The sequence below is a fragment of the Mastacembelus armatus genome, chromosome 18 (genome assembly GCF_900324485.2).
Source record: "Mastacembelus armatus chromosome 18, fMasArm1.2, whole genome shotgun sequence".
Classification (NCBI taxonomy): Eukaryota; Metazoa; Chordata; class Actinopteri; order Synbranchiformes; family Mastacembelidae; genus Mastacembelus; species Mastacembelus armatus.
The window spans coordinates 16,831,505-16,850,946 of NC_046650.1; the positions used below are offsets into that span (position 1 = coordinate 16,831,505).

Below are 19,442 nucleotides of genomic sequence, written 5' to 3' on the forward strand. Positions count from 1 at the left end.
GCACCACTGTCAGACTGGAAAATAACTAGCAGCTCACTAATGTCTGACACCTGACAGTCCATCTTTCTTTGGCTTGACTTGAAACCTGATCAGTGACACCAGTGAGACCAAACAGCCCCATCAGTTACACTGACATCACTTTAGGTAAATGACTGGTTTATACATAGACAGTCTGACCTGTTTTCAGTTTGGATTGGATTAGTTAGTGCTGACTAACACTGCAGGCCTGTTTGACTTAAGTCAACTTTCCTTAATTTTCATTTTTTCTCCTCTGGGGAATATTTATTATTTTAATACTTATTTACTTATTGGTGCTTCACTGGGTGGCTCAAAGAGCGGCATCTGGGAAACTGTGAAATTGATTCAGGGCGTTGCTGAAGAACATTTATGCTCAGCAAACAGCCTCACAAAGTAAATATCAGTGAATCGAACTCCCTGATCATCTGGTGTCTTGTCTTTGACAGGCTGTCAGTCTTTACAGGTCTGTTCCCTACAGAGATATCAGCCTCATCTTTAACATCTGCATCATCTTCACCATGAAGACTCTGATTCTGGCTGCTCTTCTTTGTGCCCTGTTGGCTCTGGACACAGCTCAGGGTGAGTATTACTACACTATATATTGTGTGTATATATGTTTATGGAATAGATATCCAGATATTATAAATGTATATATTCTGTGGATCAGACCAAATGACTTCTGTCATTGAAACGAATGACAAACCTTCATACACTGACAGTTTGTTTATAAGAGCTGTAACATGGAGTTAGTGCTCTCTGCTGTCTGACTGACTCCATTACATTATATCAGAACTTTTTAGAAAAAAATAACATTTGTCCATACATCAAATATTTCAATGAGGTCAGGAGAAGGAATGTAGAAAAAAATTTACATTTTATAGTCAACGAAATCATTTTTTTATTTTACAACCCATAAACACCATCCATCCATTATCTATACCCACTTATTCCTTTAACCAGGGTCAAGGGGATCTGCTGGAGCCTATCCCAGCTCTCTTTCCAGAAAAGTGGTTCAACTGTATCAGACACTCAACATTATTCATTTTCTTTCTTTGACTTCAGGCCAGTGTCCATTCAGACCAAAATGTCCCTCTGGTTGGATTGAGTTCTGTGATCGTTGCTACACCTATGCTCCCAAATATACATCTTGGGATGATGCTCAGGTAATCAGAGTGATGTGGATTCAGTCCACAATGATTCTACACTGTTTATTTGGTCTGTGTTCACTTTAACACTGGCATCTATTCCTGCCTTGGTGTTTTCCTACTACTCAGCTTATTTTGCTTCTTTACTGACTCCACTGTCTGTTTATCTGCACTGTAGAAAAACTGCCAGTCTCTGGGTGGACACCTTGCATCTGTGCGCGATGCTGAGGAGTATGGGGTCATTCAGAAGTTGATATCTGACAGCAAAGGTTTTGGACCAGCCTGGATTGGAGGCTCTGTTGCAAAACCGGTAAACTCTTCACCAACACACCTGGTCTAATAGACGCGTTCTCTATTGACTGAGGGTGTATTTATTCTTTAGAGCATTTTGTCTCAAACATCACTGATTTCTGTTCTGTTTCCCAGGAGGGTTCCTGGTTCTGGATTTACGGAGATAAATTCAAATACACAAACTGGGCTCCTGGACAGCCTGACAACTTCGGAGGCGTCCAACACTGCCTGCAAATGAACCATGGAGGTAAGTCACCAACACGTCTACTGGTATAAAACCAGTTTTAACTCTCTGTTTGTCTATATAATAATGTCACCATGGCCTCATTAGACAGTCTCAGGGTCTTGGTCTGTAGCACTGACTGACTCACCTGTTGATGGTACTTACAGATGCAAAGCTCTGGGATGATCTGAACTGTCAGACTCCTCTCCCATCCATCTGTGCCAAGTACCTGTACTGATCCCAGGTCTGATCCAGAGGCATGAAATCCCTGTGAAAAGCACAAACACTGGTGGAGGTGTGTTTGTCTTTGCATACTCTCACATTTTGTGCCATCAGTCTCATAGAACCTGAATTCTACTGTATCTCATTTGACATCTTCTATCATATCCAGTATATATCATCTGTTTCTTTTCTATGGCTGTAACGCTACTGAAGGAAGGAAGAGACAAGTAACATAAACAGGAGCTGGACTGTCTCTGAGGTTTTGTGCCTTTAATAAGAGCAGACTGAATGTGTTATGGAAAGAATGCTTTGAGCTCCACTTTATTCTGCAGTCTGACTCTTCTTTCTTGGCTCATGTCAAAATAAAAGTCTATCAGCATTGAAACCAGTTGGTCTGTGTTTTATGGCTCCTGTATTATGAAATTTCATATCGCACCAGGTACAGCAAATAAATGAATAAATAAATAAATAAATAAATAAAGCTTTCCAACATTATTTTTGAAGGACTTACTGGAAATTCCTGCCCCACAATATGAACTATAATTATAGAAGTTACAAGACTTATATTTTTAACTGTAGTGTTGCACATAAAATTCATCCATCCATCTATACCTGTTTATTCCTAAACAGGGTCACAGGGATCTGCTGGAGCCTTTCCCTGATCTCTTAGTGCTGCCCCCATCTGGACGTCCTAGGTCAACTTTTTCAGAATAGTTGTGGTTCTGGGTGGCAGGACTCAAATGATGTGCAGTATTTCAGGGGGTATCAGGCTCACAAATGAGCATGAACTGAATATATTATGGACAGAAATATGAAAAACATGTGACTGTTATTTAAGATACAAGAGGAGACAACTAAAGTGTCCAAACCTCATTCTGTCTCAGAACTACAGCTCATTACTGTGACACAAGCATTTTACTTACTGTCATACATTCCTCTGTGCATCCACCTGGGGGCGCTGTTCTCTACTATTCCTGAGGAGATCTGCTGTTTAATGTGATGACTGATCAGACACACAGACACTTCGTACTGTTTATACAAGGAGCAGTGTGACAACAGAAACAATTTCACTTCAGTTCAACTCAATTTGTATAGCACCAATAAAAGCATCTCAAGGCACTTTACATAGAAACCCTACAAATCCTTGTGAGCAGCACTTGGCGACAGTGGAGGGGAAAAACTCCCCTTAAAAGTAGAAACCTGCAGCAGACCCTGGCTCACTTTGGGTCATCTGCCTCGTTCTTACATTCAAATTATTCAAATTCACTATAAGATGAAAACATGCCTTAAGCCTGAGCTCATGTACAGGAGAGTGCCATCAGTTGTGTTTGTCTTTTGTTACTGAACTAAAATGCAGAATTTGGTGAAGGAGCAATTCCGATAGTGAAACACCGAAATTAATGTTTGAAAGAGACTGACTTTTGTTTTTTCCATGTTATTACTCCTGTTGACTCGTGTGATATAAGTAAAACAGGCAAACAGTCCATCTTTGTAATCTGAGGCTGTATTGAATGTGTAAGCACATCATATGCAGCTGCATAATAACACACCGCTATCTTCCTCCGGAGAGGGGGTGTGATCAGGTGGAGAGAGACCCTGTGATCACATATGATAGTGATACTTCACTAGAACAACAGAAGTTGTATTAAGCAATGACTGAAAAGTATTGTTAACACACTATTGTGGGCTGTGAACAGATGAATAAAGCTTATTGCACAATAACAAAATCTGTATTGTTGTATTAAATAAACAATGAAACAAAATGTGCCTTTCAGCTTCATATCAAACATGTCAGTCCATGTATTTGGGGTTAGGGTTAATAGTGCGCCCAGATTGGGTCACATAAGGACTGGCTCTCAATTGTGTGCGTGTGTGAGAAGTTCCTTGGCCTGTGGTTGTTTGAATGAGTACTTCAGGTATCTTTGGAACTGGATAATTCACTTTTGTTGGAGCACAGATTACCTGATAGCCATCATCATCATCATCATCATCCTGACCTGGCCTTGGCACTTCCACAGAGAGGAGATGTCTACGGTTTCTCCTACACTCCTTTCCTCCCGACAGGACAATGTAAGATCTTGGTTCACTGCAGACTTCTTGCACAATTCCTTTGCTGTCATAACCACGAGGGGTTTGCATCCTCACTACTTGACCTTTTGAGAATGTGCTCAGTTTGCTAAATCTGAGGCTTTATTGAACGTGTAAGCACATCATACGACAGGTAGAGAGAGACCCCGTGATCACGTACGATAGTGATATCACACGTATTGCTGTACTACAACTCTGAGCTAACCGGTATGCTAACAGCTAGCTAAGCTAACTGGTATGCTATAAAATGAGTTGAGTCTGGAAATAGGAAGTAGTACAAGACAAAAAACATTTGATTCTGCAAAATGGTTCCTTCATGGCATGCACTATGTATTTACTTTGTTGTGTTTTATTTTTTATTCGAAACAGTATTTTAATTTTTCTTCCATTAATGTAAATCTGAGACTGGAATTGAAATTTGTAGATGACAGTTTCATGATACTTCACACTGCTCTGAGATTCTGTTGCTGTGTCCTCTAATGAAATTATTTCAGAACAACCAATAAACTGTTTTCACTGACCTTCTTGTTTGTCTTAGAGCCACATCAGCTGAGACACGTCTACATGTTTCTGCAGCTCCTATGTTCATATTCAGCTAAATACCAACAGTTCTGAAGGAACCTGGTCTGTGCTTTAACAACACACTCAGGAAAAGCTTGTTCATCAACATGTCTGGCTGCATCAGGAAAATGTTCACTATCAACATTTGTTTTCTGCCAAATTATCCAGTGTAGAAACACAGCTGGTCAGCTGCTACTCCAGATGTCACAGGCTCACCACTGACCACTGGGGGGAAGAGGCCTCTACTAAACCTCATGGTGATCCATCCTGGTTCAGCTTGGCCCCAAGTGAGAGACCCACAGAGCTGTACCCCACTAGCCTGCCTAAACACTGAGAACTCAGCCACACTAACACAGACGCCTTCATTCAGCACATCAATACTGTCTGAAATTCTTAGTTATTTCCTGATTTGCTTCCATTGTGTATTTTCCTTTTAGCCAATCAGAACTCAGATCTGTTATCAGGTGTTAGGTGCTATGTGTCATGGTGGTCTTATATCGTATCGGGCCCGCAGGGGGCCAAGGGCTCGGCTCATCCTGATCCACTGATACAGGTGCTTCATATTTCAAGTGTTCAAAGGCGACTACACCTTGGCACCACTGTCAGACTGGAAAATAACTAGCAGGTCACTAATGTCTGACACCTGACAGTCCATCTTTCTTTGGCTTGACTTGAAACCTGATCAGTGACACCAGTGAGACCAAACGGCCCCATCAGTTACACTGACATCACTTTAGGTAAATGACTGGTTTATAGACAGACAGTCTGACCTGGTTTCAGTTTGGATTGGATTAGTTAGTGCTGACTAACACTGCAGGCCTGTTTGACTTGAGTCAACTTTCCTTAATTTGCAGCTTTTTCTCCTCTGGGGAATATTTATTATTTTAATACTTATTTACTTATTGGTGCTTCACTGGGTGGCTCAAAGAGTGGCATCTGGGAAACTGTGAAATTGATTCAGGGCGTTGCTGAAGAACATTTATGCTCAGCAAACAGCTTCACAAAATAAATATCAGTGAATCGAACTCCCTGATCATCTGGTGTCTTGTCTTTGACAGGCTGTCAGTCTTTACAGGTCTGTTCCCTACAGAGATATCAGCCTCATCTTTAACATCTGCATCATCTTCACCATGAAGACTCTGATTCTGGCTGCTCTTCTTTGTGCCCTGTTGGCTCAGACCTCAGCTCAGCGTGAGTATTACTACACTATATATTGTGTGTATATATGTTTATGGAATAGATATCCAGATGTTATAAATGTATATATTCTGTGGATCAAACCAAATGACTTCTGCGTTAAGTTTCCTAGAGCCCAACACAGATATGAAATGGATCAATATAATGTCTTTCCACCTGTTGTGTCTCTGGAAATGATGCTGACAGGATGTTCTACACAGAGCTGCACTGCCCAAATTCCAACCCAGTCTATTAGAGTTTGTGTTATTGGACTTTGACCACTTTGTTCATCAGAGTTAGATACAACATCCTGCACATTTCCTTCTCTCTGACTTACTTTAAGTAGCTCAAAACAATGAAGGGAAATAAAGGGAGGTCCAAAATTATGAGAAACTTAACATTGTACATTTTCCTTATCTTAAGCAGGCTTTTTATGTGACTGGCCTCGGGGATCCAATAACCTTCGTTGTTTCGCCTTTGTTCCCAGAGCCATGTCCTGGGCTGATGCTCAGGTAATCAGAGTGATGTGGATTCAGTCCACAATGATTCTACACTGTTTATTTGGTCTGTGTTCACTTTAACACTGGCATCTATTCCTGCCTTGGTGTTTTCCTACTACTCAGCTTATTTTGCTTCTTTACTGACTCCACTGTCTGTTTATCTGCAATGTAGAAAAACTGCCGGTCCCTGGATGCAAACCTTGCATCTGTGCTTGATTCCAGAGAGGATAGACTGATTCAGAAAATGATTGGTGACGGTACAGCAGCATGGCTTGGAGGCACTGATGCAAAACAGGTAAACTGTTCATGAGGACAGTCTGACAGAAAAGTCCTCTGCTGATATAGGCTTTGTCCTAATGTTGTCCTTCATTTTATTCTATTCTGTTTTACAGGAAGGTAACTGGTACTTTATTGATAGAACACCTTTCAGATACACAAACTGGGCTACTGGACAACCTGACAACTGGCAGGGCAATGAGAACTGTCTGCACATAACTGCTGAAGGTAAATCACCAAAATGTCACTGTAGTTAAACTATCTACACATTGATTAGACCATGGCCTCATTAGACAGTCTCAGGTCTCAGGTCTTGGTCTGTAGCACTGACTGACTCACATGTTGTTGATATTTACAGAGAAGCTGTGGAACGATCTGAACTGTGACCAGCTTCTTCCATCCGTCTGTTTCAAGTACCTGTACTGATCCCAGGTCTGATCCAGAGGCATGAAATCCCTGTGAAAAGCACAAACACTGGTGGAGGTGTGTTTGTCTTTGCATACTCTCACATTTTGTGCCATCAGTCTCATAGAACCTGAATTCTACTGTATCTCATTTGACATCTTCTATCATATCCAGTATATATCATCTGTTTCTTTTCTATGGCTGTAACGCTACTGAAGGAAGGAAGAGACAAGTAACATAAACAGGAGCTGGACTGTCTCTGAGGTTTTGTGCCTTTAATAAGAGCAGACTGAATGTGTTATGGAAAGAATGCTTTGAGCTCAACTTTATTCTGCAGTCTGACTCTTCTTTCTTGGCTCATGCCAAAATAAAAGTCTATCAGCATTGAAACCAGTTGGTCTGTGTTAATTATTTTCATGGGTCCTGTTTCCCCAAATATCAAAGAACCTCATCTAGGGGGGAACCTTCTGCAACATTATGTCCCACAGTATGAACTCTTATTATTACTCTTATAATAGGAAGACTATTATTTTGGAAAAAACAAATACGAAACCAGGTTTTCATCACATCTGATGTTTATTTTGTTTGACCTCAGGCTATTTATTCCAGCCTGAGGTGGGAGGTGTGGCTTGTTTTACTGCACTGATCCCATCACTGACAGCTTCATCTTTAGGAATTCCTGTCCCAGCTTGTACAAGTGAAAAAATACACAGCACCCACATATGGGTCCCCTGATGCCTCTTTTGAATCTGATTTTAAAAAACATCCTCGACACCTGATGGTACCTTTTTTAATTAATAATATCACACTTTTGGGTTTGCACAGATATGGTCATGAGTGTTGATTACAGATATGATCACAAAATTTAAAATTTGTGAAGAAGAGTCACAAAACAAATATTTAGCTTCTTGATTCTCCCTGCACATCTGTTGACTGCACAAAATGTTTATTGGTGTTTGAAACTTGTTATATTGTTTTATCTGAGCCCTGCACACAAGTGGTCGAACCATGGAGGTACTGAATAATAAAAAAATATGAGTTTTCACCAGCAGTAGGTAGAAGGTTGTCTCATAAAATGTGCTGGGTTCCAGTTGCAATCCTGATGAGGATGATGCTGATGTGATAATTGGATTCTAATCATATTCTCGCTGTAACTGCTGAAACTGTCATTTACTGTGTCACTTTCGTGTTTTCATCCCTGAACTGTGCCAACTGTATATGTATAACACATTTTTATACACAAGCGCAGCTGACGGTGCTTTTCATAATGCAAGAAACATAACAAGATAAAAGCATCCTTTAAAATATCTTAAAATAATAAATGAAAAATAATCAAGAATAAACATAGTAAAAGACAAAATAGAAGATAAAATATTCTTTAAATCTATCAAACATGGATGCACTAGAATAAGTACAAGCTGATACAATATCTGTTCACTTCTGGTGTGTGTCTTTTATTTTGAAGATATTTCCTGTTCCTAGTGTTTTCCTTTCCTGTGTTAACTTTATCTTGTTAATATTTGATTGTTTTCAGCTTTGTCTAGTTTGGTGTCCTAGGTTTTTGTACTTTGTGCTGTCTTCTGGTGGATATGTATGGAGTAGGGGTGCCCAATCCTGGTCCTCGAGGACCACTGTCCTGCTTGTCCTGAACACCTGATCCAGTTAATCGGCAGTGGTAGGGCACGGATAGTTGGAAAACAAGCAGGACCAGGATTGGGCACCCCTGGTATGGAGCTTCCTCACTGTGTTTTGTGTGTACTTGTGGACTATGACTGTGTGATCCCCGTTTGTGTTTTTGTTATTACACAGTTTTGGTGTCTGCTGTCTTGTCTGCATTTAGGTCCTCGCTTCATCTTAGTTCGAAAAAAAAAAAAAAGATAAACAAAGGATTTATATCTTTGGTAATTTATAGAGAGCTGTGAAGTGGAAAAAACAATTTCTAACTTTTTGACGAATCTGACATTTTACAGATACATGCAGATGTTTAAGTGAACCATCTAAATCTTAAGCATCAAGGTGAGATGATAGAGAAATAGGAACAGCTGGCTGTGATAGTAATACTGGTTAAATAATGTTGTTCTGTTGTTCTGCTGCTTCGTCTCCTTGGTCCCAGCAGGAAACAGGATTCAGCAGTTCACTGGGAGCAGCACAGACTCTCTCCTTTCAGCTTGAGCCTGAACTGCAGAACGAGCAGAGACCAGGTCAGTGTCCTGTCGTCAGTTCATTTCTTTTTAACTAAGATTTAAACATATAATAGTAACGTATAAACAGCCTCTCCCTGCCACGTATGTCAGAGTTTGCGGCCTTTACAGGTTATTGTTCTCAGTGCTGCACGTGTGATTCTCATTAGAGCTGCATTTGAAACAGACAAGGAGACTTAGTGACTACTATTGGAATTAAACTATGAATACGGCTACTTGTTTGGAGAGAGATTATAATAACATTCTTTCTCATAACTTTTTGATTATTTCATCTTTCGCTTCAAGTCCTGCAAAGTTAAACAGCTTGAGAAAATGCTGAAAAACCCATTTTTGATTTTATGTGCCAAGAATTCAGACAAACAGTAAATGATTTTACAGGCTACTGATCTTGTAGTGCCCCACATCACTGGTCTCGGGTGAAGCGGTCCAACACGTAGAATCATCAATACAAGGATCGATAGACGATATTATTGCAGGGACTTTTAGCAGTGGTCCTACCTTTAGCCTTCACGCAGTACAGGAATAGACACACGATGAAGATGATGATATAGAGGCTGACGAGGAGGACGATACAAATGTGCTTGGTCACCACCATGGATGGAGGATGAGTAGAGGGAGAACCCTGAGGTTTGACTGTGATGAAGACACAACAAATTCAATATGTTTGGATACATGAATGTTCACAGTGGGTCAAAGATCTTTATACTACACACCTAGACAGAGAAGGGGGTTATGGGTAACTGGATGTGCATTGCTCCCAAAGCTCAGCAATGCATCATGTATATCAGGCAAACTGATTGGTTGTTTCATCTTCTGTCAGAAACTGTGCTGGGCTCAGATGCAATTTACATATCTCTGGGTCCTTACAGAGGACAGGACTGGGGTTAGTCTTGTGATCCAGCATCCGGTTCTCCTTTATAGATCAATGGATCTTCTACATAAGGAGTTCTGGATGTTGCCTCAGAGGAAATGCTAACTTACTGAAACCACTGGACACTGGACAATTCCCTTACTTTATCTTCTGAATTGTTGTTACTGCCATGGGATCTAAGCAACTTGTTAAAGGTCTAATGTTAAAAAAAAACTTCACCTGCTTGTGATCCCAAACCCAGGTCCCAAGAAGCCTCATCCTAGCTCTTAGAACTCTTGGAAGAATTTCTCATTTTCATTGAGCTCTAAGACTGAGTTCTAGGAACTACCCCACTGCGGAATGGACTCAAGAACTACAAACCTTAAGGGCCTTTGTTCTGTTCGCATTCACACTACCAGTAGGAAAATTTAAATAACATAAGTTGGCTGCGGCCTGGGCGGTGGCGGAGGCAAACACTCGGGTATAGGAGGAGTTCGGTGAGGCCATGGAGAAGGACTTTCGGTTGGCCTCGAGGAAATTCTGGCAAACCATTCGGTGCCTCAGGAGGGGGAAGCAGTGCTATGCCAACACTGTTTACAGTGGAGGCGGGGAGCTGCTGACCTCAACTGGGGATATTGTTGGACGGTGGAAGGAATACTTTGAGGATCTCCTCAACCCCACCAACGAGTCTTCCATAGAGGAAGCAGAGGCTGGGAGGTCAAGGGCTGATCCATCCATTACTCAAGCTGTCACTGAGATAGTTCAGCAAGGCACCGGGGGTGGATGAGATCCGCCCTGAGTTTAAGTATCTTGGGGTCTTGTTCACGAGTGAGGGAAGGATGGAGTGTGCGACTGATAGACGGATCGGTGCATTGGCAGCAGAAATGCGGTTGATGTACTGATCCGTTGCGGTGAAGAGGGAGGTGTTCTGGGCATGTCGCACCAGGAAAAGGCCCTGGGGAAGACCCGGGACACGCTGGAAGGACTGTGCCACTCGCCTGGCCTGGGAACGCCTCAGTGTCCCCCGGATGAGCTGGAGGAAGTGTCCAGGGAAAAGGAAGTCTGCCTCCACCACCCGGGGAAGCGGAAGAAGATGGATGGATAAGCTGGCAACTATCTCTATGGTTCCTAGAACTGATTTCTTGTTTGTTCTGAAATTAAAAATAAAACTGTGGAACATGCTTTATTTTTTCCCTGAAAGGTAAACATGAAAACAAGGGTAGATGGGAGACTGGAGACTGTATTTTGTCTCATGTCATATGTGGATCTCTGCACAGATAATTGTCTGCAACTCTAAACCCCAGGACATCACCTATGACAGCCAGGAAACTCTGTGGTGACTCTCCTTCTGTGGGGTGTTGACACTTGTAGAAACCTTCGTCAGACTTTGACACAGCTGGAAGGATCATCTTTCCTTCAGACTCTGTTCCAATGAAAACATCGTTCTTATAGAACGAAGGAGACTTCGGTGTGGATTTTTCCTTGAAGGAGCACCGAAGAACCACTTCATCACCCTCTGTCACGGGGAGTGGAGGCATCTCTAGGATCACAGGGCCAGCTGGAATATTAAAGACCATATTTTATTTAGGTGCATTACCCCTAATTAACTGATTTATGCTATCTTTGTTTAGATAGTGTAAACACAGTAAAAACAAAAAGCTTATTTGTAGAGTACCAGCGACTGTGATGTTGAGAATGTTGCTGCGCTGCTTCTGCTCAGACTCACACCAGTACACACCGCTGTCTGAGGGATACACATTCATCAGGTTGCAGGAAGACTGCTGCAGGGCTCCAAAGTCCCTATTGCATGTCTGAGATGTCCGTTGCGACGTGTTTCTCTTCACAGTCCACTTGCTGGGTGCACAGGTCAGAGAGATGTAATCATACCTGAAGAACTGTGATCTGTTGGGATTGATGCTCAGCATGTCTGCAGATGGTCCAAAGAGAAAATGGAAAAGAGGATCTTGTTCTGGCAACTGATCTTTTTGTGTTTCATTAAGAACAAAAACACTGGAGCTGATGTCAGACCATAATCACTTTTTGTAGAAGAAGATTTTCTAGCACCTGGCACATGTGATGTCAGGTCAATAGTTATTTTGCACCCTCGTCTATGTTTGTGCTGGGGTCTAAGGGTGTTTTGGGGACCTGGACAAGTTTTGACATGCCCTGACATTAGTGCCTTTTTCAGTTGCTTTTAAACATATTAGTGGCAACAGTCTGATAACACTGTAATCAGCACAAACTGGGCTACATTATGTGAGTAGCATGTTCATACATGATGATTGTGTTTTTGAGAAAACAGCATTTATGCATGGTTAGTGAAAAGCTACATTATTTCCATATGAACAGTTCGCTCAGTGCGAGGCAGGATCACATTAGCTGTAATGAGGTGAGACAGGAGAAACTGCCGCTCCTTTCTTTAATACAGTTTACATAAAAAGACATAAAAATTCGACTTGAATTGTTTCATTTCAAAGAAAACATTTCCAGCTTTCTAGCCATATGTTTCTTATTTTTATGAGACAAGTATTCGCTGTGTCTGTGAAGAGAGATGACAGAGACAGAGAAGACAGAGAGCACCCTGTCTGCTTCCTTTATTTTACAAAAGCACAGTGATTTGTTGTTATTACGATGGTATACAACTAAAACTAGACCCTTTACAGATTTGAATGATATATTGCTTTTATCAGTACGATCAAAACTGACGGAGTAATTTAAGTTTGTTTCGGCATTATCAGAAGATGGCACAAAATGCACCGATGCGTTCGTTGACCCCTGAGGGTTAAAGGTACAGTCTGTGAGATTTAGTGGCATCTAGTGGTGAGACTGCAGATTGCAACCATCTCTAAAATAAGCTACTTTATTCTAGGACATTAGTCTGATTGCAGGAAAGTGTTTTGAAGGATCTGTTTACAGAGTTAAAGACTGACTGTCTTACAGACTATAGAGTTTTTGGAATTTAGCGGGACAGGAGGTGAGGCAGTCTGGGCCAGGTGAGGAAGAAGAGCTACCTAAGCCACATGAGATGAGGAGGAGAGACTGGAAGCCCTCGAAAGGCACCGTTTTTTATTATTTTGATCTGTGCGATATAAACAAAACCAATACAGCAGTTTGAAGCCCTGCACTTTACATGTTGCTATGTTGCTAAATATAGCCAACATAGCTGTATGTGTTGTAGTTGTATTTGCATAAAAAAGACACTAAACGTACCAACATAGTCGCTCTGTAACACAATTAGAAGTATTTTGCTCTTCACTCATTTATTCTCTACAGTCTTTACAGCTTCAGATGTCTGGAGCTGAGGTTCCTGCTGATGCTGTCAGCAACATTATGAGAATATAACCATTCAATTTTTAAAAATTCACTTCAATTTTGGGACATGCTTTCAGTTTGTAAGACAAAGCTGCAGCATCGGTCACCAGACTCTTTCTATGGCTATTGACTAGTTTCTTGTTACCAGATGAACCAACAATTAATAAACTGGATTATAACTTAACCATTGTTCAATCATCATACAAAGTGATCGATCTGAATTTAAAAACAGATTTTTATATAAGTTTGTGTGACTATTGCCCAGGCTGCAGTCTCCACCCAGAACAAATAGATCCAAACCACCAACAGCCAAATCAAAGATGTACCATAAATCAAAATGAGTGAACCAAAGTTCATTAAATAAAAGTGTTAGACAGAATGAAGATTTCTTACAGAGCAGTGGGTAGAACGAGGTCAGATCCATGTTGTGTTGACGCTCTTTTGTCGTTTTGCTCCGTTTCAGTTCTTACATCAAATAAGGAGGAAACTGTTTTAACACCTTTAAATATAGAGATTAAAAAAAAAAAAAACCCTGATGAGATCATCATTGTTCATGTGCCCTGAAAAAAACAAACAAATAAACAAAAATAAAGAAACGTTTTAGACCATGGTTAAAAAGAAAAAAAGAAACAATTTTAAAAATATTTTATCCAGGGTTCACTGTATGCATTTAAAATCCTGCTGGTCCAGCATGTCAAAAGTCAAACGGGTTTTTAAGTCTTTGGACTATTTCTGTCAAACAGGACATGAAGTCACCTAAATTAACCCGAACAGAAACCCTGACAGATCAACAATACTAACCTTCTCTTTCTTTTGCTGTGACTGTTTATATTTGAAGGGACCCATATTCACTGTTTGCATGTTTACCCTTTCCACACTCATGGCCCTGGTGCAGGGACCAGCTCAGATGGTTAAAACTGTTAGTTCTGGGGATGTGGGGTCCAAGGCAAAACACTTGGAATCTCATTGTGCCTCATTCACACTGCATCACATTTAGTAGAGCTGCAGGTTCAGCAGCATTTTTTCTGCAGTTCTTCAGCTCTCTCATCCATGTGATTCCTGGAGCAATGGTAGGTTGAGCTGTGTGACTTCCAGAGCCTGCAGGAGAGTGTACATTCTGGCTGCAGCCGCCTCTTGTAGGCCCCCTTTGGCACATGAACTGCTTCCACACCCAGTTTTACCTGCTGCCACCTGTCCTCATACTGTGCCAGTGCACACACACTCTCATCCCAGTGCTGTTAGTGTCACGACGAGGCTGTGGAGGCAGCACCAGATCTTCACCGCCTCCTTAGGGAAAAGAAGAAGAAACACTCTGGTCCCTCAGGCTCAAGGTGAGTCAACTTATTCAAAAACTGATCTGAACTGATGTTGACAGTTTTCTCAGGTGCTGATTGAGTTCAAAGCAGCAGAATCACCTGCTTAAACTACCCGTTTCCAGAGCAGTTCGGGCCTGAGCTTGTTTCTGAAGTGATCTCAAGTTAACATTTTCAGTTGAAGTTGGAGTCATTCTTAATACTGCACATCCGCTGGCCTGTTTGTGGGTTTCAAATAGCACAGCACCCTTTCTTTGTTCCCATTTCTAAGAAATAAAGACTCATCAAGTTTCAGTGCAAATAGATTCACCACAACTGACCCACACACAGAAAAGCCAATAGAAACACTGACAATAGAGGCAAAGCTGTGTGCGAGCTTCTCCTGTTTGCAGATTAAAGTTCATGTTGTAGAAGTTAAAATGGAAAAAACACAACACATCACAATCTCGCACAGCGTCAAAACCAGCACAAACCACAGAAATAACACACATCTGAGCACACAGCTACTTCCTTTTTACACTCAGCAGCAGAATTTAACACACTATTGTGCCATACTCACACTTTCATGACGTACTGGGACACTTACTAAACAACTAAACAACAATATTTAATATTTATTAAGTATTGTAGACTATGACACACTGCTGCAGGTGAAGTCATCCACAGAAAGTACTTCAAACTGGTCCAATCTTAAACAAATACTGCAGTTAAGATCAGCACGCACATCGATGAACAGGATGTAACACAGACAATCACAGGGACCAGATTTTTGCACAATGAGTACTTTTACTTATAATAGACACTTTTTTATTTAAGTAGGATTTGAATTCAGGACTTCTACTTGTAGTAGAGTATTTTCACAGCGTGGTACTTCTACTTAAGTACTTCTTTCACCACTGACCAAAGAGCTGTACATAAGGAAATCTCTCTTTTTGATTTGTATCTGCTAGAACAATCAGGACAGTGTGGGCACATACTATCATTAATAGGGGACAGTCAAGGGTTTAATTCCCACTTCTCTTGTTTTTCCTACCCCCCAGTTTCAGTTTTAATAAATTCACTGAATCACCAGTGAACTGTGTCCTCTAGGGATGCTCTGAACATGATGACACACTCCTCCGAGCCTTTTGATTTATTATTGAAGCTCAAGCTTTATATACATATTTAGAACAGAAAAGAAACACAGTTTAACTTTTCAGACCTGAGCACCAAGCAACAGTAATGCAACAAAGAACAAAGCTTCTTTAAGGAAGACAGAAAAAGTCCAGTGTTGACAGTGGAAATAATAATTTGAATTTTTGTCAAACAGGAGGATTATTGTTATTGCTATATGACCTCGTTTGTGAACTAACATTAGCATAGAAGAATAAGAACTAATCTAATCACAATTTATTATTTTCTAGATTATATTAATGTATCTATAGAGAGAGCAGGATGAGTGGTTAGCTCTGTTGCCTCGCAGCAAGAAGGTTCCTGGTTTGAAACCCATCAGGGTCCTTTCTGTGTGGAGTCTGCATGTTCTCCCTGTGCTTGCGTGGGTTTTCTCCAGGTACTCTGGTTTCCTCCCACAGTCCAAAAACATGTATGTCAGGTTGATTGGTGACTCTAAATTGCCCATAGGAGTGAGTGTGAGTGTGTGAGGTTGTTTGTCTCTATGTGGCCCTGTGATGGACTTGGGGACCTGTCCAGGGTGGACCCCTGCCTTTCACCCAAAGAGAGCTGGGATAGGCTCCAGCAGGTCCCTGAGACCCTGGTTAAGGACTAAGGGGGTCTAGATGATGGATGGATATTAATGCAGCTAGAAATAGATTAAAATGGTTATAATGATTAAACCTGCTGCGATCAAATACGAAATACTGCAGTTAATTCAGTGCTGGTGTGAAAGTACAAAAATGCGGGATTTCTTGGCTACTTATTATTGGCTTGTCAGGTTATACAACTATTTCCATGATGACACAATTGCTGTCTCTTCTTTCTGCAACCGCCGGAGCTACAGCAGGAAGAGAGAGAAAAAGTGGTTAATTTCAAATGAAAATGATTTAGCATGTTTTGAGAAATATAATGTTTGCATGGAGGAAGTGAGCTGGAGTCTTCTTTCTTTTTTCATTATTTCATTCTGGTGAATCTGTACCACCAAAACTCATGTTGCAACAGCTGCAGGCACTTCCTGTCCCAACTTTAATAACTGAAGTTTGGATAAATAATGCTAACTTGCTTTTGGCACTGAGGAAAATATGTGAACACCACCATCACTAGATACCACCCACTGCTCCGGGTGTGTGTTCACTTTGGGTGGGTTAAATGCAGAGCACAAGTATGGGTCAACATCCTTGGCCATAAAAGTCACTTTCACTTTACTTCAGAAAGAGTGACTCACTGACTCACTTTAACTTACTTAGAGATGAGTATGTGATGAATTGGTTTGACACAAATTGAGCCAATCGGGTGTAAATATTTATATACAAGAGTAATTCTGTTTACCACGCTGTGTGTCACATAGTCCCTGAAATCATCAGTTATGCAGACGACACCTGAATGTATTTAACTAACGTTATTTCTTCAAAAAGCAGTTAGAATTACCCAGGTGTGAAAAGATGATGGAGAATGTAAACAAGCCTCTTAGAGACCAAACAGAAAGGAGCTTAGCTAACTGAAAGCCTCATATGATTCTCTAATATCAGCTGGTAGAAGCAAGATTGCCTCTTTGGACTGTTCCTACCTCTCTTCCTGTCTCTGTATATGATGTACAGTAAGATGGTGGAAAGCAGGTAAGGAATTCCCACCATCAGGTGACGGATCAGTCTGAAGACAGAAACTGAGCATGAGGATGTGGGTAGGGATGAGGATGAAGGGGGAAGCGAAGCTGTAAAAATAAAAAGGCGGCAACAAAAAAGATTCAATGAATAAAAATTATTAGTTTATTATAGTTTCATTGTTTATACTTCAACTCTTTGGAATAAAAATGTATTTGCCAAAATAGGTCAAAATAAGGAAGTCGACTGGATTTCACTAAATGTTATGAAGTTATTTATATAGTATCAAACCATGTGTGGATAACTCAGGTTAAACAACCAAATATACAATAGGTTGTTACATAAGTCATGTAACCTCAGTATAAGCTAAAATAAATGTGCAATAAAGTAAAGAACAACTCAAAGGTATTCTGCTTTTATTTTAAATACAGTTATATATGCTTTTTATGTTTCTCACCATAAACTATCAAGTCTATTCTTGATGAATATATACTATATATTTATTATAAATATTCTTCTTTTAAAATAATTGTTGTGAAGACAAATCTTCACTTCCTTCATTCAGGCCTTGTTTGTTATGGATTGGACTGTAAATTTGAAAAACGAAGAGTGTTTATCTCACCGTTAACAGCCAGCCAGCTGCTTTCAGATCCTGCTCCACCAGAGATGTTGCACTTGTAGAGTCCCTCATCAGCTTTGGAAATACTGTGAATGGTGATCTCTCCTGTGGAGCTGCTGCCGATGAGATACTCATCTTTATAGAAATTAAACACATGGTTGGAGTTCGTCTCAGCTCTGCAGCGCAGCATCACCGCAGATCCCTCCGACACAGGGAGCGCAGGACTTTCCAGGATCACAGACCGGTCTTTGGAAAAGAAACACACCGACTTTGTTGATGATGATTATAACCGTATTCTGCGGTTCCAAAACTTGATTATTTGCCTTATTAAATGCAGCTTTAAAGGAACAGTTTGGGATTTTTCAAGTTAGTGTGTCACAAAAAATGTTGAGGTATTTTATCTATGTGAGCATAGCTCTTAGGTCTTACACTTCTTATTCTCTACACTGACCTTTGGCATGAACTTTTGCACAGAACTGAAGTTGTGGAGCTTGTCCCTCATTTGTTCTCCCAGTGGAAACAATCAGGGTCAGTGACTAAGACTAAGACCTTTTTTCACGTACATAAAGATACGTCAGTATTGTTCTGACACCAACTTGAAAAATCCCCAACTATTTGTTTAAGTATTTAAATATCATCACGTGTTTCGTACCAGTGATGGTGATGTTGACACTGTTGCTCTGTTTCCCATCTACAGATTCACACCAGTACACCCCACTGTCTGTCGGGTAGATGGTCCAGATGGTGCAGGTTGAGTCCGAGGAAGAAGAGCCCCAGCCGGAGGAGCAGGATCTGACCCCACCCGCCAATGTTTTCCTCTTCACCATCCAGTCGGTGGAGTTCAGCCGATTTTCACAGCGCAGGGAGATGGTGTCGTACCTGAAGAACTGAGACGTGTCGGGGCTGACCCGAAGACAGGCTGCAGGGAGGGGAGGAGGAAAGAAAAATGTTAAGTAGGAAGGAAGGAAGGAAAAATTTAGGAAAGAAAGAAGATAAAGAAGCAAAAGAAATTGTGAAAGCATGAAAATAAAGAAAAAAAAAACAGAACAATGAAAGAAGAAACATATAAAAAGTAGAGAAGGGGCCAACAGGATGATGAAGAGAGGACACAGTCAGAGAAAAGAATGGAAAAACTTAGATATCAGAATGAATCCAAAAGAAAGACCTAAAGCCACAGGCCGAGGGTCTGAGCAGCTTAAACCTCATTTCACAAATTGCAAAGTCAGTTGGTACTCACACAGCATCAGGCACAACGGTGTTAACTGCATCCTGTCCCACCGCCTACTGTCACACAGACAAACCTGATCACTGCATTTCCTCTGAAAAACTCCGCCCTCACTCTGTCTCTCCGTGAGCATCATGGTAGTTGCTGGTATGATATTCAAAATATAATCTTCAAAGTCAAACCATAAAACCTCCCTCAGGTGATTGTTTTGGCCAGTCACTCAAACTGTAAATGCAACTGTCATCATATTACGGTGAAACTGAA

At 40.9% G+C, this 19,442-nt stretch overlaps 4 protein-coding genes and 1 long non-coding RNA gene across 6 annotated transcripts; 3 read left to right on the top strand and 2 right to left on the bottom strand.

Annotated features, from left to right (window-relative positions):
* Positions 1–429: 429 nt before the first annotated feature.
* LOC113141415 (ladderlectin-like) lies at positions 430–2,025 on the top strand. Its single transcript, XM_026325823.2, has 5 exons — positions 430–597; positions 1,081–1,181; positions 1,342–1,473; positions 1,590–1,701; positions 1,845–2,025. Exons 1-5 carry the CDS (start codon positions 537–539, stop codon positions 1,913–1,915), a joined length of 477 nt encoding a protein of 158 aa, XP_026181608.1. The 5' UTR covers positions 430–536; the 3' UTR covers positions 1,916–2,025.
* A 3,474-nt stretch (positions 2,026–5,499) lies between these two features.
* Positions 5,500–7,019, top strand: LOC113141582 (ladderlectin-like). The gene is made up of 5 exons (XM_026326095.1): positions 5,500–5,739; positions 6,151–6,236; positions 6,397–6,519; positions 6,617–6,728; positions 6,859–7,019. Exons 1-5 carry the CDS (start codon positions 5,679–5,681, stop codon positions 6,924–6,926), a joined length of 450 nt encoding a protein of 149 aa, XP_026181880.1. The 5' UTR covers positions 5,500–5,678; the 3' UTR covers positions 6,927–7,019.
* Positions 7,020–8,512: 1,493 nt separating this feature from the next.
* Positions 8,513–13,710, bottom strand: LOC113140702 (low affinity immunoglobulin gamma Fc region receptor II-c-like). 2 transcript variants are annotated; one of them, XM_026324650.2, is made up of 5 exons: positions 13,662–13,710; positions 11,632–11,883; positions 11,269–11,514; positions 9,605–9,739; positions 8,513–9,084 (listed from the first exon to the last, which is right to left on the bottom strand). In XM_026324650.2, exons 1-5 carry the CDS (start codon positions 13,690–13,692, stop codon positions 9,032–9,034), a joined length of 717 nt encoding a protein of 238 aa, XP_026180435.1. In that variant the 5' UTR covers positions 13,693–13,710; the 3' UTR covers positions 8,513–9,031. The 2 variants fall into 2 exon arrangements, with proteins under 2 accessions (XP_026180435.1, XP_033181591.1); XM_033325700.1 differs by lacking the exons at positions 8,513–9,084; positions 9,605–9,739 and adding an exon at positions 10,576–11,031.
* Positions 8,528–18,775, top strand: LOC113141997 (uncharacterized). The gene is made up of 4 exons (XR_003296891.1): positions 8,528–8,631; positions 8,876–8,921; positions 9,022–9,106; positions 18,651–18,775. It is a non-coding gene; the product is annotated as an uncharacterized LOC113141997 (long non-coding RNA).
* Positions 16,353–19,232, bottom strand: LOC113140513 (low affinity immunoglobulin gamma Fc region receptor II-like). Its single transcript, XM_026324371.1, has 5 exons — positions 19,191–19,232; positions 18,606–18,872; positions 17,957–18,199; positions 17,301–17,444; positions 16,353–16,571 (listed from the first exon to the last, which is right to left on the bottom strand). Exons 1-5 carry the CDS (start codon positions 19,219–19,221, stop codon positions 16,513–16,515), a joined length of 744 nt encoding a protein of 247 aa, XP_026180156.1. The 5' UTR covers positions 19,222–19,232; the 3' UTR covers positions 16,353–16,512.
* Positions 19,233–19,442: the final 210 nt, after the last annotated feature.